The sequence below is a fragment of the Eumetopias jubatus genome, unplaced genomic scaffold (genome assembly GCF_037043125.1).
Source record: "Eumetopias jubatus isolate StellerSeaLion01/CBP00866 unplaced genomic scaffold, mEumJub1_p1.0 scaffold_3, whole genome shotgun sequence".
Taxonomy (NCBI): domain Eukaryota; kingdom Metazoa; phylum Chordata; class Mammalia; order Carnivora; family Otariidae; genus Eumetopias; species Eumetopias jubatus.
Genome location: NW_028274809.1, coordinates 54,084,162 through 54,102,393, shown reverse-complemented (window position 1 = coordinate 54,102,393; position 18,232 = coordinate 54,084,162). Strand labels below are relative to the sequence as shown.

At 37.6% G+C, this 18,232-nt stretch overlaps 1 protein-coding gene across 2 annotated transcripts in view; it reads right to left on the bottom strand.

Annotated features, from left to right (window-relative positions):
• SESTD1 (SEC14 and spectrin domain containing 1) overlaps positions 1–18,232 on the bottom strand; it is a 135,184-nt gene that overhangs the window by 13,981 nt on the left and 102,971 nt on the right. For both annotated transcript variants that reach the window (XM_028121210.2, XM_028121188.1), the window contains 3 exons: positions 11,563–11,685; positions 1,495–1,689; positions 855–969 (listed from right to left, as the gene is read on the bottom strand). In XM_028121210.2, the coding sequence (XP_027977011.1) occupies positions 855–969; positions 1,495–1,689; positions 11,563–11,685 (433 nt within the window). The remainder of the gene's footprint in view (positions 1–854; positions 970–1,494; positions 1,690–11,562; positions 11,686–18,232) is intronic.

Genomic DNA, 18,232 nt, shown 5'->3' with positions numbered 1-18,232 from the left:
AAAACTTCTGATGCTTTGAAATAAATTGCATTTGGCAAATTAATTACAAGATACATATTATGCCTATGTGTTAAAATAACAAAGGCTGCTAACAAGTAAAATACCCATACAAACATGATTTTTCAAATTCCCTCAAATCCTTTTCAATAATTAATCTGGTTCAATCACATGTCACCACTTTCTACTAAAACTGTCTTAGGTTTCTGCTTCCTCGCCTCCATTCCCCTTTGCCCTCCTATCCTACCCGGAACAACCCTCCATTCCCATTTGTACATCCACTATCTCCTCTCCAGTCATGACCTAAGGAAATTCACTGTATTTCCTTCCTACTGTAGTAAAATGTAAAAGGCCTTGGTGTCAAGTGAAATGGGATCATCCTCCCCTTGGGAGAGTAGGTAACCTTGGCAATATTCCCAATTTGGAGAAACAAATGCACAGAACCAAACCGACTATTTATTCACAAGGTTAGGATATAGCAACAACAAAAATCATTGCATAAAACACAGTTTGGGGCATACAGGATTTATCACAGAACACTTCACAGCTAATTACACCTTATGCATGCACTACAAATAACTGTTCAGAGTATATGCAAGACATAGCACCTGTAGATATAGCTGGATGAAGAAGAAAGGCTAAAGGCCCAATGAAGGAAGGGTGACTGACCATCAATGAAAAATAAAAATTTTAGCATGTATTACACCCTTCAAGGGAATAAAACCTATTTTATACTAATTTTTCCTGTGTTTCCTATAAATAATTATAATTAGTTCAGTATAAGTTGACTTGTCTAACAGTAATGATATTTCTAAAAAAAGAACCCTTATGTTTCAGCATTTTTAAAATCTGCTTACCAACACTTTTCAGCTTCTCTTCAAGCAGTTTTAAAGTCTGCTGAATCGATGCTCCATCAGCTGGTGCTACATCTACGCACAACATCCCTAATAAGCCATCCAACTGCTGAGACAACTAAAGCAGAGGGACACCAAAGAGATAACCCTGATGTAATCAGCATCTAAAGTGTTTAATGATTAATGAGGTTTATATCTAATGAGGTTATCACAATTACACTTGAAAAAGACTATGCTGTTAAAAGACAAGGACTAATAATTAGAATACATGTTATCTGAAAAGACAGAACAAACAGATGCATGCACCAGGAAAACAAAGATTTACATCCAGGTCAGCAGAATATAAGAAAGTACTGAAACTTCCATTTCAATCTATGTTATAAAGCATAAACAGAGAAACAATCAAAATGAAATACATCTACTAGGTTGGAACACTATTTAGACAAAAAAGGTTTAGTTGCATGCAAAATGACTTAAAAATGAAAATTAAAAAAAAATCAAAGACTTTTATCATCTCCCCACGAGTAAATTATTTTATTGTTCCAGAAAAATAATTAGGAGACATGCAAACCTGCAAAAATTATGTGCAGATAAGTGTTCAGATCATTTGAAGAACAGAAAAGCAATCAGAGTAGACACTTACATCTTGGGCAACACCATGAAATTCAAGAGCTGCTTGTAAGAGATTCTGCCTAAATTCCAGCTGACTGGCCTGTCGATAGCAAACATCACTAAGTTGTTGCTGCAGTGACTTCAGTTCTACAAGATCTTCCTCATCCCCAGCATTTAAGAGCGCTGCAATTTGCTGATTAAGTTCCACATACACTGCAAACCATTCCTGTAACAGACATGTTGTAAATTAAGGATCAAATTGGCTCCTGAAGAACTACATTACATTTTATAATTCCTCCAGATAAACTAAGTAACATATATGGTAATTTTGTAAGGCAAAATTACTTAAAGTGAGGATGAGAAGTCCCCAACCCCCAAATCCTTGCACATGACCCCCAGAACTCACTCTTGTCAACGTCAATATCTATCGTGTATAGCTTCATCCTGGTCTCGAAATGTTTCCTTTCCTTTCTTGTTCTACCTGAAACCTGTCCATCCTCAGAGAAAATTATTACCAGACCATTTCTTCTCCCTTTCTCTCAAGACCCACATCTCCTTTAAAGTGCATGCTGCCGGATGACATCCTTCCAAGCCTTTCCCATTAAGCACCCTCTTCCGGGGAGTTTGACAAAGGTCACGGCCCTCCTCTTTGGGCCAGCCTTCCCACCGACCCCCACCATGTACACCCCCACACAGCACTCCTAACTCTGCCCGATTCCCTCTCTCACTTGCAACCATCCTGTCCCCACCCTATCTCAGCTACCTACTCCAACACACGTAAATTCTTGTCACAGTCATGTATTACCATACAGCTCCCAAATCTTTAAGAATCTCATTCTCCAGCCCCCAGCGACTGACTCTCTCATTCACACCCTTTAGGACACTCACCACTCCTCCAACTCTATGAGACTGCCCAATCCACTGACCTGCTGCTTCACAGTGCAGCACTGAAGAGTCTCACGCCCTCACTTCTGTCTTTGGTCAGAGCTATAATCACCTCCGAGAGCACAACCCATGCTCATGCCCTGCTCTCTTCCTTCCATCCAATCCACCTATCAAGACCCCAGACCTAGTTTCTCTGCCTACTGTATACCTACACCAGAGAAGCAACATGGCTGGATAATAACAACGATGCAAACAGCTGTCTTTTTAAAGTTATAGTACATATAAATATATAGACCCTCTCCACATAAAAATATATAAAGTCTATATAAATAACCTCAAATAGGCCTTCAGCAATCCTATTACGTTTCTCTAGTCAATTCATTTTCCCACTCTCTCATGATTATTTGCTTACTTCACTACTTAAATCTCCAACTCCCTTTCCCCCTCTTCATTCTCAGCCAAAAATCTAACTTAATTCAATAGGAAGCAATCAGAAGAGAACTCTCTCATCTTCTCACTGACAAATCTATGACCCTCCCTCTTTCTGCAGCCCTATGCTTTGCCCTCCCCACTAAAAGAGCAGATGAACTGTCCCCATTTCTCGGGCAGCCACGTCACTTGCGCTATCTCTGTGCTCTGTTGCCTACACAAGGCCTTGCCCTTGCACTTATCTTCTCCCTCGCATCATCAATTCATTCTTTTCAATTGGATTATTTCCACCAGCATACAAATAAGCTGCAGTATCTTATATTAAAAAACAAAATATACACTTAAGATGTGTATTTAATGTAATATATATTACTATATATAAATTAAACTTCAATTAAAAAAAAAAAACTCAAGACCAAGACCATCCCTTAAAGGAGTATCCTATACAAATTCTATCTTCTATTCCCCATTCTCTTTTTAACCCATTCTAATCAGGATTTTGTCTTTCCTGCTCTTAGCAAATTCTCAGTCTTTACCTTATTTGGGCCTTTCAGTTGCGTTTCACAAAGGTAACCACTTCCTCCTTGAAATGCCTTTTTCTATTCTTCCCTCAAACACAACAGCTCTGCTGGCCCTCCTTCTGCTTCTTGACCTCTAAATTTAGTAGGAGTGACCTGGTGCTCAGCTTTCCAAAGGCTCTTTTCTTCTGAATCAATACTCTTTGGGCTTGGATGAGTTCATCTAGTCTCATGCCTTTAAATAATATCTATATGCTGATAATTCCCACATTAATATCCTCACCTTGTCCCCTTCCCTGAACCCAAGAGTAATACCCAAGTGTCTACTCACTATCTCCACTTGGATGAGTATTAGACATCTAAAATTTAACCTGTCCCCAAAGCTACTAATTCTGTAGCTCCCAAGCTGCTTCTCTCCCAGTCTTCCCCAACTTAAGAGTGGCTAAAGCCAAACACCTGATTTTTCCAAGAGTGAGTCTTCCTGGCTCAACCTCAGGAATCTGACAACTTCTCATTACATCTACTGCCTTCATTCTATTAGTCTCCTGTCTTCCTGTTTTGCTGTTTGTCCCTAGTCCTTATTTTCCATATGGTAGCCAGAGACCTTTTAAAAACATAAATGTGCTCTGCTCAAAAATCCCTCCAATGATTTCATGTAACATTTAAAATAAATGTCAAGGGGTGCCTGGGTGGCTCAGTCAGTTAAGCATCTGCCTTCAGCTCAGGTCATGATCCCAGGGTCCTGGGATCGAGCCCCACGTTGGGTTCCCTGCTCATCGGGGAGTCTGCTTCTTCCCTCTGCCTGCCGCTCCCCCCAGCAGCTTGTGCTCTGTCTCTCCCTCTGACAAATAAAATTTTTAAAAAAAAAATAAATGTCAACTCCCTTTTGTGGGCTAAATGGACATGATTTGGCCCCTGACTCCCTCAGAAACATTGTTTTGTGTGACTCCTTACCTTGCTCACTGCACTGCAACACCACCAACATACCTGCTGTTTCTTTACAATGGCAAGTAAGCTCCAACCTGCAGTGTTTTTACTTCTGTGTCCTCAATCTGAGCTGCCTTTTGCTTGAATTACTCCTTCATATCAAGGTTTCTGATTAAATGTGATCTCCTCAGAGAGGCCTTTCCTAAAAGCCTTGCCTTACCTGCTCTCCACTCCCTCTTTCCCAATATGAATTTAAGTTCCATATTATAAGACAGTGGTAATATCCCAAGAGCCTAGAACAACATGTGACATTTAGTAGGTGCTCAGTTAACATGTACTGAATGAACATATAAAACACTTTATGTCAGACATTGTAGATTAGCTGACATTAAATTAAGTAGGTAACAGGTACTGCTCTAAATGTGTTCTACTTTTGTGCCCTGTACCTAAAACTTGGGTTTCTTTAATTTGTCATATTGTTTTATTGCTTGAACTACTATGAAATCTCTAAATATTATTATACAGACAATGTAGTCAGATGCAGAGAAAAGAACAATGGATTTGAAAGACGAACTCAAGGTCTTTTCTCCTTACAAAGGGTGTCATCTTCATTAAGTGACTTATCTCTCAGAACCTGTTTCTTTATAGCAGTTATTTTCAACTGGGGGCTATTTTGCTTCAGAGGGAACATTTTGCAACATCCAGAGACATTTTTGGCTGTCACAACTGGGAGGGCACAATGCTGATGCATCTAGTGGGCAGAGGCCAGTGATGCAGCTAAATTACCCTATAATGCACAGGACAGCCCCTACACCAAAGATCTATCTGGCCCAAAGTATCATAGGGCCAAGATTGAGAAACCCTGTTCTGTACAACAGTAATGATATTATCTGTCTTATCTATCTTATTGGTTATTGTATAAATTAATCACATAATACTATCTGTAAAATACTTTTGAAACCACAGAGTGATTATAAAGGTTAATGGAGATGGGTTTAAAGCAGAAAATACAACTTGAGAAAAATATCACAGTAGTGTTCTAAAATAGAAAGGGATTTCATAGTCTTCCCAAAGTACTTGTAAATTCAGTTAATGCTCTAAACAAATAGATCCGATTCTTTGAAGAAGTAACAGTCATGATTCAGAGAAAAATAGCAGACTAAAGGATTAGCATCCTGGGTCACTATGTTTTACAGTGAGGACTATCTATATCATATTACCAGGGGTGCTTACTAAAAATACCTAAGCTCCACCCCTGATCTACTAAATCAGGGTCTGTGGGCATATGGCTCTGCAACAGGCAGTTTAACAATCACTTCAGGTGACTCCTAGGACCACTAAGGTTTAAGAACAACCATCCTAGAGTTGATTTTTTCCTAATCTGAACCTATCTGTAAAATAAAGGCCCTAGTAACCAGGACAAGGATGCAAACAATTTAAGAACTAGTATTTTTCTTGAAATTAACACTTTAAATTAAAGAAACTCACATTAGGAACTGAGGTTGTCCTAAAGAAATAATCGGTCCCCCTGAGATGTCAGGGAAAAAAAATTTGGCATGCACAGAGACACACACACACACACTCTCTCTCTCTTCAAATTAATCAAAATGTTTCTTCCTAGGAAATAGGAGAATATAAAATTTATAGAACCTTAGGCGAACAGGCTGCATTCAGTTCAGTTTTGGCCATCCTGTGACCTACCTTTTATGAACATTTAACTGCACAGAAAAAAAAAATCAATTCCAAGACATGTAATTTAGAATTAGATGGTAGGTAAGATGAGCTTGAATGCTCACATACTAGGACAGAGGTAGTCATCAGGATTGACACTGGAATCATGCGGGAACTGGTGGTGATGCACAGCTGGTGAAGTAATGGGTATTTATGCTTAAACCAAGAAACAGGAATCTCAATCTAGGAGGAAAGAAACACTGCCAGCTCACTTAATTAAGGCTAGTATGTCCAATGAGATAGGTGATCATTCTTCATGTACGTCTGTTTCGCTGCTTACTACTGGGCACAACATAACAGTGTTCACTTTAAAGACCAAAAGTCAACATTGTGAGATGGGAGATATGAATGGAATCCTAAAGCTTCAGAGATTTATACTTCTGCACATTCCTATGATGTGTTTTTCCTAATAACACCTACCTCAACCCAAAAGATAAAATAAGATTACTGAACTAAAACACTTTAAAATGTATTTTAAGTATAATCATTTTCTTATACCTTGATATTTTTTGTTGTGCTTACCTCGTATTAAAAAAACAAACTTTTTGACACTCCTTGACAAAGAACTACAATTAGTAAGATTTTCATTTTCTGTATATTAATACTAAATATTCTAATAAATTTGGGTTTTTTAGTTTTATGAATTATGCTTTTATGAAGAATCTAAAATTTAATACTTGACAGAGTGATTTAATACAAAATGGTATGTTAATTTCTACCCCTATTAAGCAATCAATACACTAGAAATTTGTCATAACTTCATTAAGACCTGAACAACTCCAACATATGCTTTAACGTGTTGACTCTTATTTACAAAGAGAAAAGAAAGCTTTTAATAAAATATTAGAACATCATAAGCTAATATACTCATCCTGCATCAACCTATTCTCAAGGTGACAATGTAGTGCCACCTACTGATTAAAACAATGCAATTCTCATTTGTAAACCTTGCAGAATGAAAAATTTCAAACTATTCAAAAGTGGAAAGAACAGTATAATGAACCCCTTGTGCCATCCATCTTCAGTAACTATCAACTCATGACCAATTCTGTTTCTTCTGCATTCCCATCCAATTTGTCCCCACCTTCCAATTTTGAAACTAACATACATCATTTAAAGAAATGAAATCCGTAAGTCATCAATGTTTCTTTTCTTTGAGCACTATGTCCCTGAACACAAACATCAATATATGTGCATATGTCCTCAAGTATTAAGAGAATAGGAATGAAAAAAATTCTGTTATCTTAAGCACATCCATGAAATTTAGCTTTCTCTGAGAGCGAGCTAGTAAGCGAGTGAGACAGACAAACTGACAGAGACAGAGAAAAATACAGAAAGGGAGAGAGAGAGAGAGATACAGAGATATAGAGAGGGGAAAAAGAATTTCATGAGTATGAAGAGACTGGTGTTTTAACACTTGTCCAGCTATCCAGTGATTGAAAAATGTTCCCTCTCAGTTTGTTCATGTATAAAAATAAGGTGATGGTTGGGGCGTCTGGGTGGCTCAGTCGTTAAGCATCTGCCTTCGGCTCAGGTCATGATCTCAGGGTCCAGGGATCGAGCCCGGCATGGGGCTCCCTGCTCGGCAGGAAGCCTGCTTCTCCCTCTCCATCTGCCGCACCCCTGCTTGTGCAGTCTCTCTCTCTTGATCTCTCAAGTAAATAAAAAAAAATTTTTTAAAATAAGTAAAATAAACAGTTGTAAACTTTATCAATAAAAATACAAAAACAAAAATCTAAACACAAGAATCTCTATGTATACAATTTGTAATTTCATCCATACTATATGCAACATAAAATGTGCTTTTCTGTACCTCTGAAACAAATAATACATTATATGTTAAAAAAAAAAAGAATATAGCAGGAAGGGAAAAATGAAGGTGGGGAATTGGAGGGGGAGACGAACCATGAGACACTATGGACTCTGAGAAACAAACTGACGGTTCTAGAGGGGAGGGGGTAGGGGGATGGGTTAGCCTGGTGATGGGTATTAAAGAGGGCACACACTGCATGGAGCACTGCGTGTTATACGCAAACAACGAATCATGGAACACTACATCAAAAACTAATGATGTAATGTATGGGGATTAACATAACATAATAAAAAAAAAGATTTTAGTCCCTAATATCTGAGCTTATAAAAAAATAAAAATAAAAAAAATATGCTTTTCAATTCCTTCTGTGAACTTCTTTATAATAGGTATATAATCCAACTTCAAAGTATAATTACTCCTCTTGATATCTTTAAAAAATTGTAAAATATAGATAAATCCTGTCTTTAGGACCCTCATGTGTCACATATCTTTATTTAAAGGACTTCGGGGATACTTTCATAACTAAATCCTCTGGATAATGTCTAGAATGTTTTATAGCAAATACTGTTTTCAAGAACCAAAAAGGGTGGGATGCCTGGGTGGCTCAGATGATTAAGTGTCTGCCTTCAGCTCAGGTCATGATCCCAGGGTCCTGGGACTGAGTCCCACCCACATCAGGGTCCTTGCTCAGTGTGGAGCCTGCTTCTCCCTCGGCCTCCACTCCCCTACTTGTGTATGCTTGTGTGCGTTCTCTCTCTCTCTCTCTCTCTCATTCTCTCTCTGACAAATAAATAAATACAATTAAAAAAAAAAAGAAGAACCAAAAAGGGTACAAATTATAGGATATAGTTATCCTATAGTAACATGCTCCAGAACAATCCACAGGGTTCAAGTAAGTTACAGTCAATATCAAAAATACCAACGGAATTAAGTTATTTAAAAAGTATCAGGTGCCTGGGTGGCTCAGTTGGTTGGGCGTCTGCCTTCGGCTCAGGTCATGATCCTGGAGTCCCGGGATCGAGTCCCACATCGGGCTCCCTGCTCAGCAGGGAGTCTGCTTCTCCCTCTGACCCTCCCCCCTCTCATGTGCTCTCTCTCAGATAAATAAATAAAATCTTAAAAAAAAAAAAAAAGTACCAAGAGGGGCGCCTGGGTGGCTCAGTGGATTAAACTCCAACTCTCGGTTTTGGTTCAGGTCATGATCTCAGGGTCATGAGATGGAGCCCTGTGGTGGGCTGAGCACGGAGTCTGCTTGAGGTCCTCTCCCTCTGCCCCCTCTGCCCTCCTTGTGTGACGTGTGCACGTGTTCTCTCTCAAATAAATAAAATCTTTAGAGATCTTTTTTAATTTTTTAATTTTTTTTAAGATTTTATTTATTTTTTGACAGAGAAAGACACAACGAGAGCAGGAACACAAGCAGGGGGAGTGGGAGAGGGAGAAGCAGGCTCCCCGTGGAGCAGGGAGCCCGATGGGGGGCTCGATCCCAGGACCCTGGGATCATGACCTGAGCCGAAGGCAGACGTTTAACGACTGAGCCCCCCAGCGCCCCAAAATCTTTAAAGAGTTTTTAAAAATTTATTTGACACAGAGAGAGAGAGAGAAAGAGGCAGGCAGAGGGAGAGGGAGAAGCAGGCTCCCCACTGAGCAGAGCCTGACATGGGGCTCGATTCCAGGACCCTGGGATCATGACCTGAGCCAAAGGCAGACACTTAACCAACTGAGCCACCCAGGTGCCCCTTAAAATCTTAAAAAAAAATTCTCTCTCTCCTTTTCCCTCTGTCCCTCCCTTCCCTCTCTAAAAACATAAATAAAATTAAAATAAAAAAATAAGTACCAAGAACATTAAAAGATTATAACCTCAGAACAGGGGTTATAAATTAAATACAAATTATTCAGTTTTTTTTTTTAGCATAAAAGGAAAAAACATTATGTTGGACCCTGTGAAATGAATAAAATATACAGATTTTTTTTAAATTACAGGATTTCATTTTTAATCTCTTACAAGTACTGGGGTGCTCGGGTGACTCAGTCAGTTAAATACCCAACTCTTGATCTCGGCTCAGGTCATATCTCAGGGTTGTGAGATCAAGCAGCGCATGGGGCTCTGCAGTGGGCATGGAGCCTGCGTTAAGATTCTCTCTCCCTCTCCCTTTGCCCTTTTCCTTCCCTATCAATCAATCACTCTCTTACAAGTACTAATTAGGAAAACTGCAGGCAATATATGCACTATCTTTAGAAGATTCCAAATCCAAATCTTGTGAAACCTCTTCTATATTATTCTCTCAGCTATCTTAAAAGTCCTATAGAGTACAGTGTATATTTTATCTGCCAATACTGCAATTATTAAAGCTGATTTGGGGAAATTACAAAGAAAACAATATAAGGAACTAAACAGAATGGTATGTATTAAAGAGGAAAATAATGTCAGATATTGTTAAAATACATCTTTAGTAAAGAGTAAATGATACCTGGTCAACAATTCAAATTTATTCCTGAGAAAAGCAGATTCAACATTTATTCTTTAATCTCATTTAGTTAAAATATACATTTATTAATACCATCCAACTTTTAATTACCACTTCAACTGGGGAAGTTAAAGGGAAAAGAAAAAATTAGATGTTCACATAATCCATAAATCTCATCTGGGTCCAGAGTTTAAATTATTATTGATCAATTTTTTTCAGTTCTCTATTATTGTGCATTTAGATCCTAGTGATCAGGATGACGCATGTTATATTCATCCCTGAACACGTGATTTTTTTCCCCCCCAATTAACACATAAATCCAATCACAGTGTCTTCTGATCACTTGGTGTTGTTTTGTTGTTTTTTTTTTTTTTTTTGGAGGGGAAGGCTAGCTTCTTTTATTACTTATTTATGGGAAAGATGTTTTATTCTTCATATTATATGCAAGGTTGAATGCCGTGTGTGTGTGTGTGTGTGTGTGTGTGTGTATAAACTGATCAATTTTTTAAGCCAGATAATCTAAGGAGGTAGAAATTAATGAATTTGTTTCTTTTTCCACTTTTCTAGTCAACCTATTTAAATTATCATCAGAAATAATATGACTTGGGGGAGAAAAAGGATGAATGAATTGATCCACAAAGTGGATTATCACTTTCTCAATAATGAAGAGTTAACTTTAACAAAGCAAGAGCTTATCAACATATATCAACTTCCTCCAGATACAAGTTGCTAAATTTTAAGCCCTCTTGAACGATTATTATCTATAATCTGCCTATAGATTATTTTCTAATTTTATAACAGATTTGTTTGATCATCCCCTTCACAGTTACAAGTAGCAGCCCCTAAACACACAAAGAATGGAGAGATATCCTGCACCCTCTACACTCACTCTCCATCAGTTGTGATTAACGCAACAGTTCTGCAACTATTCTCAGGTGTTAATTGTACTATACAAGCCCTAATAAAGCAGGGACATCCCAGGCCTCCCTCTGAGGATTTAAGGATCATAATTTCTGTCTCAGGACTACAGACGAAGGTTCTATTTTTGTACTATCACTCTTTATTCTGTCATGGTAATTTTTAAAGTTTCACATGAATTTTATTTCTATAAAAATATGTAATTAAACTGTTTTGGAGCCAAAAGCAAAACCAAACTTCCAATAAATACATACTAAATGGTCAAAATGTACTTTATGGCCTTTAAATATTAAACATACTACACTTTATGTCCCTATACCAAAGTTTATAGCAACTTATCCCTTAGCACCCCACTCGCTACTCATTACGCACAGTAATAACAGCACTGTAACTTGTAGAGGAAAAGCACTCACACTGTGCTGGCTCTCAATCTCTTCATGTTTCTGCTGTAGGGCCTGGGAGGCCCGGATGGAGTCTCCAATCCCCCACTGGGCTCGTAGCTGTTCTGATCCAGGCCCTTCAAGCCAGTTCACAACCTATAAAAGTTGAGACCAAAATCTTAAAATAATCAAAAGTTCTTCAAACATTCACTGTTTTCTCCTCCCAAAGTTCCTCAAATATATTTTTTAGTTTTTAATTTTTATTTTTATTTACTTGACAGAGAGAGAGCATAAGCAGGGGAAGCAGCAGGCAGAGGGAGAAGCAGGCTCCCCGCTGAGCAGGGAGCCCAATGATATGGGGCCCAACGATGGGGCTCGATCTCAGGACCCCGGAACATGATTTGAGTTGAAGGCAGACGCTTAACCGACTGAGCCACCCAGGCACCCCAGTTCCTCAAGTATTTTTAATTTAAATTCTTTAAATTCTATTGTAAAGGCAATAAATGTTTCTTTTTGAACTACGTGGCTATAATCTGACAACTTTTCCAAAAGCAAAATTTGAAAGAATGTACACTGTAGCACCTTAGGCTTTCAGCTATCTGATCATCTGTCAGGCTAAAAGAAATCTGGAATGCTCCCATAAAAGAGGATTAAAAATTAACTTATGATGATAAGAAAATAAGAGAACTATAGGATTTTGCGTTGGAAGGGACATCGGAAATGACATTGGTCAAATTTCTTATCTAACACTTAAGAAAATTGAATTTCAGAGATTAACTGACTTGCCCAAGGTAATATAATCCAGTATTAAAAACCTAGGACTAAAAGCCATGTGTCCGGACTCCTAGTCAAATGTTCTTCTCAAAGTACTGATAAAACTAAACGAATTAAGTAATTAACTATTATGAATGCTACTTTTGTCACTTTAAAAATGACAAACTAACTGTAGAATTATACTATTGCAACACCCCCTAGGGGTCTTAGGATGAACTAAAACATGCAGACCCACAGACCATCTGAGGTCCCACTGGCACCACTCAGTAGGGTGTAAGGTGAGGAACTATGGTTTGCCAGAGCAGCATTGGGCATTTTTCTTCTGCCAGGTCTTTGAAACAGTCTAACAGTTCAGGCATAAGGTGATGAGATCCATATGGGACAGATCTAGGGGAATTAGAATTAGGAATTCAACAGCAGATGTATGGTTATGCCCTAAATGTAAACTTAGGAAAGCTCCTAAGAAGTGAATGAGGGTGTGTCCGTAGCATAATACTACAACCCTGTGGATAGACAGGCTTAGCTCAGAATTTTATAACAAAGTATTACAGCCCCATGCTGAATTTCCGTTACTATCAGGTTAAAATATATTCCTCTAAAAATCTAATAGTTGGGGTGCCTAGGTGGATCAGTCATTAAGCGTCTGCCTTCGGCTCAGGTCATGGTCCCGGGGTCCTGGGATCGAGCCCCACATCGGGCTCCCTGTTCCGCGGAAAGTCTGCTTCTCCCTCTCCCACTCCCCCTGCTTGTGTTCCCTCTCTCGCTGCGTCTCTCTCTGTCAAATAAGTAAATAAGATCTTTAAAAAAAAAAAAGAAGGGCGCCTGGGTGGCTCAGTCGTTAAGCGTCTGCCTTCAGCTCAGGTCATGGTCCCAGGGTCCTGGGATCGAGCCCCACATCGGGCTCCCTGCTCTGCGGGAAGCCTGCTTCTCCCTCTCCCACTCCCACTGCTTGTGTTCCCTCTCTCGCTGTGTCTTTCTCTGTCAAATAAATAAAATCTTTAAAATAAATAAACAAATAAAAATCTAATAGTTCACAGAATTTTTAATAGTTATATAAAAGTACCACACCATAGGGAAGAATCATGTGTATTTCTTTCAATTATTTTTTCACATGCATTGCACTTTCATGTTACTCCAGATTTAAGTGCTCCAGCCAATTCTTATGAGTACAAGCAATTTCTATCCTGTGTTTTTCACTTAACATTACACTATAAAACTATAATGATTTTCTATGTGGCTAGGTATAAATTACAATAGTTGCAAACCTCTTTTTTAAGAAAGCCGACCCTGCCCGCCTTCCTCCCGCCCTATCTGTCTAACCAACTAATCAACCAACCTATATACATATATATATTCATAAATATACATATACTTTTGTATATATACAATAGCTACTATATATATGTACAATATATATATATACACACAAGCACATATATACAAATACACACACACACCATAAATGTAAACTTAGGATATATATAGAGACAGAAGTTCCTATGTAGTATTTTTTTTCTCTAATTCTGTATTGTTTTCCTAGGAAAGATTTTCAGTAGAGATCTTGAATTCAATGACAATGTAATGTTAGTATACACTATAAAATTGTTCCCTAAAACACCTTTTTCTATATGAACATCCGAGTAATGAAAGTTTTAACTGAGAATAACCTCTGTTTAGTATACAAACTGACTACTGCTTTTAAAAAACTTCTTCCAAATTGAAAAACAGAAATCTCTCCAGGTATATTTTTAAATATTAGCAGATCAAATATATTGCAAATGTTTGCTTACTGAAATCTCATGTTCTTTGCCCACTTATTTTCTACTTTCTTAACTATTAATATATTCTCAGCTTCCACTTTCTCTTTACAAGGTTTTAATAATAGAGTGCAAAATCTTAAAAACAAAAAAAATGTCAAAGTATTATTTTGGATTCACTGGAATAGACTTAAGTGCTTTAATTTTCTTGGCTAAACTGTTTTCACAGTCCGAAGTTCATCTGCAACCCCTTGTTGTCAAGTGCTCTTTGGAATACAAGGGTTGGCTCCTCAACATCCCTACTCTTCCCCTATAATCTTTTGTATTAGCTATCTTTGGAGGGGCAGAGTAGTAGAATCCTGTTTCTGTTAGTCTGTGGAAAGTATCACTTTCACAATCATGAGAAAGCACTGGGCATGAGTCCCAATTCCAAATTCTGGTTCTGCTCCTACCAGTTCAAAGACTTTGGTCTGTCCATCTTTAAAATGGTATCAATGCTACCTACCATACAAAGGTGCTGTGAGGATTATACTGGTCATTATATGTAAGACACTTAGCACAGTAGATAAATATTAGTATTTGTTAGCCTCTTTGCTTTTCCTACTTTTCTGAAGAAAAAAGTATAACTCCTGTCTATTCACTCTATTAAGTTTTTCATTTTAATTCCAGTATAGTTAACATGCAGTGTTATATTAGTTTCAAGTGTACAATATAGTGATTCAACAATTCTATACATTATTCACTGCTCATCATGGTAAGTGTACCCCTTAATTCCCACCACCTTTTTCACTCCCCCACCCACCTCTGGTAACCATCAGTTTTGTTCTCTACAGTTAAAAGTCTGTTTCTTGACTTGCTTTTTTCTCCTTTGGTCATTTGTTTTGTTTCTTAAATTCCACATACCAGTGAAATCATATGGTATTTGTCTTTCTCTGACTGACTTATTTCGCTTAGCATTATACTTTCTAGCTCCACCCATGTCATTGCAAATCGCAAGAGTTCATTCTTTTTGATGGATGAGTATTATATTGTGTATATCTATAAACCACACCTTTATACATTCATCAGTTGATGTACATTTGGGCTCTTCCCATAATTTGGCTATTGTAAATAAAGCTGTAATCAACATAGGTGTGTATATATCGCTCTGAATTAGCATTTGCATATTCTTTGGATAAATACCCAGGAGTATGATTGTCGGACCATAGGGGTTCCTGATCTTAGGGTAAAAGCACACATACTTGAGTAAGATGTTGGTTGTGGGTTTTTAGTATGTGGCCTTCATTATGTTAAGGTATATTCCCTCTAGACCTACTTTGTTGAGGATTTTTATCATGAATGGATGTTGTACTTTGTCAAATGCTTTTTCTGCATCTACTGAAATGACCATTTGGTTTTCATCCTTTCTCTTACTGATGTGTGTCCATTCACTCTGCATAAAGTTTCTCACATCTGCATTTTACAGTAAGATCCCTGGGTTTCTTAAGGAAGTCTCTGAACTGTTTTAACATATTTTAAAATGGAAATAAAAAGTGAGGGCTCCTGGGTGGCTCAGTCAGTTAAGCATCTGCCTTTGGCTCAGGTTGTGATCTCGGGGTCCTGGAATTGAGTCCCTTCTCGCTCAGTGGGGAATCTCCTTCTCCCTCTCCCTCTGCCCCACCTTGGCTCATACTTTCTCTTTCTCTGTCTCTCAAATAAATAAAATCTTTGGGGGGAAAAATGGAAATAAAAAGTATAAGTTTTAAGGAAGCTTATGTAAACATTTTGAAATCATTTTCCATTTCCTTTATGGAACTCAAGTCTCATTTATTGCTATTTATTATGAATACAGATATAAAGACAAATATACAATGGCTTTTAAGTATTTTATTTCTTTTAAAGATTTACTGATTTACATACTTGAGAGACAGAGCACAGCAGTGTGCAGGGGAGGAGCAGAGGGTGAGGGAGAGAAAGTCTTAAGCAGACTCTGGCTTAACATGGAGCCCGACATCTCACAACCCTGAGGTCACAAGCTGAGCAGAAAACCAAGAGTCAGACACTTAACGGACTGCACCACCAGGCGCACCAGCTTTTAAGTATTTTAAATAATATAAATTTCACTAGAAATATCTAAATTCTAAAACTAAGGATGGAATAAAAGCATCTCAAAAGTTTTTAACTAATTAATATCATATTATGTTATATTTTATTTTTTAAAACCTAAAATATTATTTAAACATTTAAGCTTTGACTTCAGAATATTCTACAAACAAAAGAAGCAGGTTAATATAAATCATGATACCTGGGGAAAAAAAACTCATTAGCATGGAACTTTCAATGAGCCATAAATTTAAAAAATAAATTTTCAATAAAGCAAAGACATACTCTTGGTGCAAAAAACCAGTTTCATAGTCAAGTACACATACAGTTTTAATGTATGCTGAAAGTAATTTTTCTTAGTGTGCAACATCAGTAATGTAGACACAGTAAATGTATGACTATTTCTAATAAAAATGATGCAAATTGAAGCTGACGCCCGAGTAAACAAGTCTATTTAAATGCATTAATGATGATAGTTTGCCAAACTAGGTTATAAAACTTAATTTTAATCAGGACATCTTGCTCAGTCAATGTGAATATTAACTTACTGCAAAAGCAGTTTCGTGCCCAATCCATATCAATGTGACCCCTCAAATGGCTACATTTATATGCAAAAAGTATAACCTTGGAGATGTGCTCTTAAAATCTACCATGACAAATATCTATAGAGGCCAAAAATGCATGTGACTATACAACATACCTAGCCAGGCTGATTCCTAAAGACTTCATGAGAGAATACCTGGAAGAATGTGGGGTCAAACTAGGCAAAAGGGCATGTTAAGCAAATGTCAACCATCTGACCTGAAGAAAGAATTGGGGCAACTGGAAGCACAGCCTCCAGCTGTATCCTTACTCAACTCAGAGTGTATCCTATTTTGCATCTATGATTCCTTTGTACAAAGGAAGAAAAGCACATGGATGATTCTAGAAATAACATCTGTAATGCTGGCTGTAATTACTGCCACAGTAAATAATGAAAATAATGACAGCATATTTCAAAGAAGTAGCATTGTCTCCCACCTAGAAGTCCATGAAAATCTAATTTTTAAATGTAACAGCAGCAGCATGGAGAACCTCTGCATACCACATGAACTCTAATGCCACTGATTTAAACTGGGAATAAATGGGGAATAAATGATAATTTTAATGGTTATTACTTATCATATAGCTTATCTATTAGAGCTATTGATTTCTTTTCTTTTTTAAAGATTTATTTCTTTGAGAGAAAGAGAGAGAAAATGCGAGCAGAGAGCAGGAGCAGATGGAGAAGGAGAGAGAATCCTCAAGAAGACTCCCCACTGAGCAGAGAGCCCAACTCGGGGCTCTATCCCAGGATCCTGGGATCATGACCTGAGCCAAAATCAAGCGTCAGATGCCTAACTGACTGAGCCACCCAGATGCCCCTGATTTCTCTTTCATTATGCTTTCAGTGATAAGACAGTAAAGAAGAAATTTGGAAAAATTCAGTTTTCACTAATTTAACGTAAGTCCTGATAGTCAACTTTATGATTATCTTTATATAAACAAATTTTTTTCATTTTCCCCAAATTTGCAAGATTAAAGACAGTGCAGTTTATGCTCTGTGGATGCTGACATGATCAATACACATTTAGTATATAGCTAAATTTAAGTAATCATTCTGGCAAGGGAAAATAGATCTTTGCCTAAAATGTGACCTGTGAAAAAGAAAGGGCAGGAACCATTATTATATGATGAAGATTAATGTTCTAACCAACTAACGTGTAACACTCAAAGACAATGAATTTCAATAAAGGTTATTTGTTTTTAACAATAATCTTGTTACCATCATCAACATCATAAATATCATCATTATCATCTCCTTTCTCCTTTCTCTAGTTTCTTTATCCAACTGAGCTGGTCCATCATTTCAAAAATGCATTTGCCATTAACTCCTTTGCCACTTTTTTTTTTAACCATACTCACTGATCCCATGTTGCAAGGCACAAATGCTGGATGAATCCCATCACCCACATTCTCCATGCCTGCACTTCAACATCCAGCCATGAATTGATAAGGTCACACATGCCAGAAAGTTTCCACCATAAATCCAAGATCAACACTACCTAAAA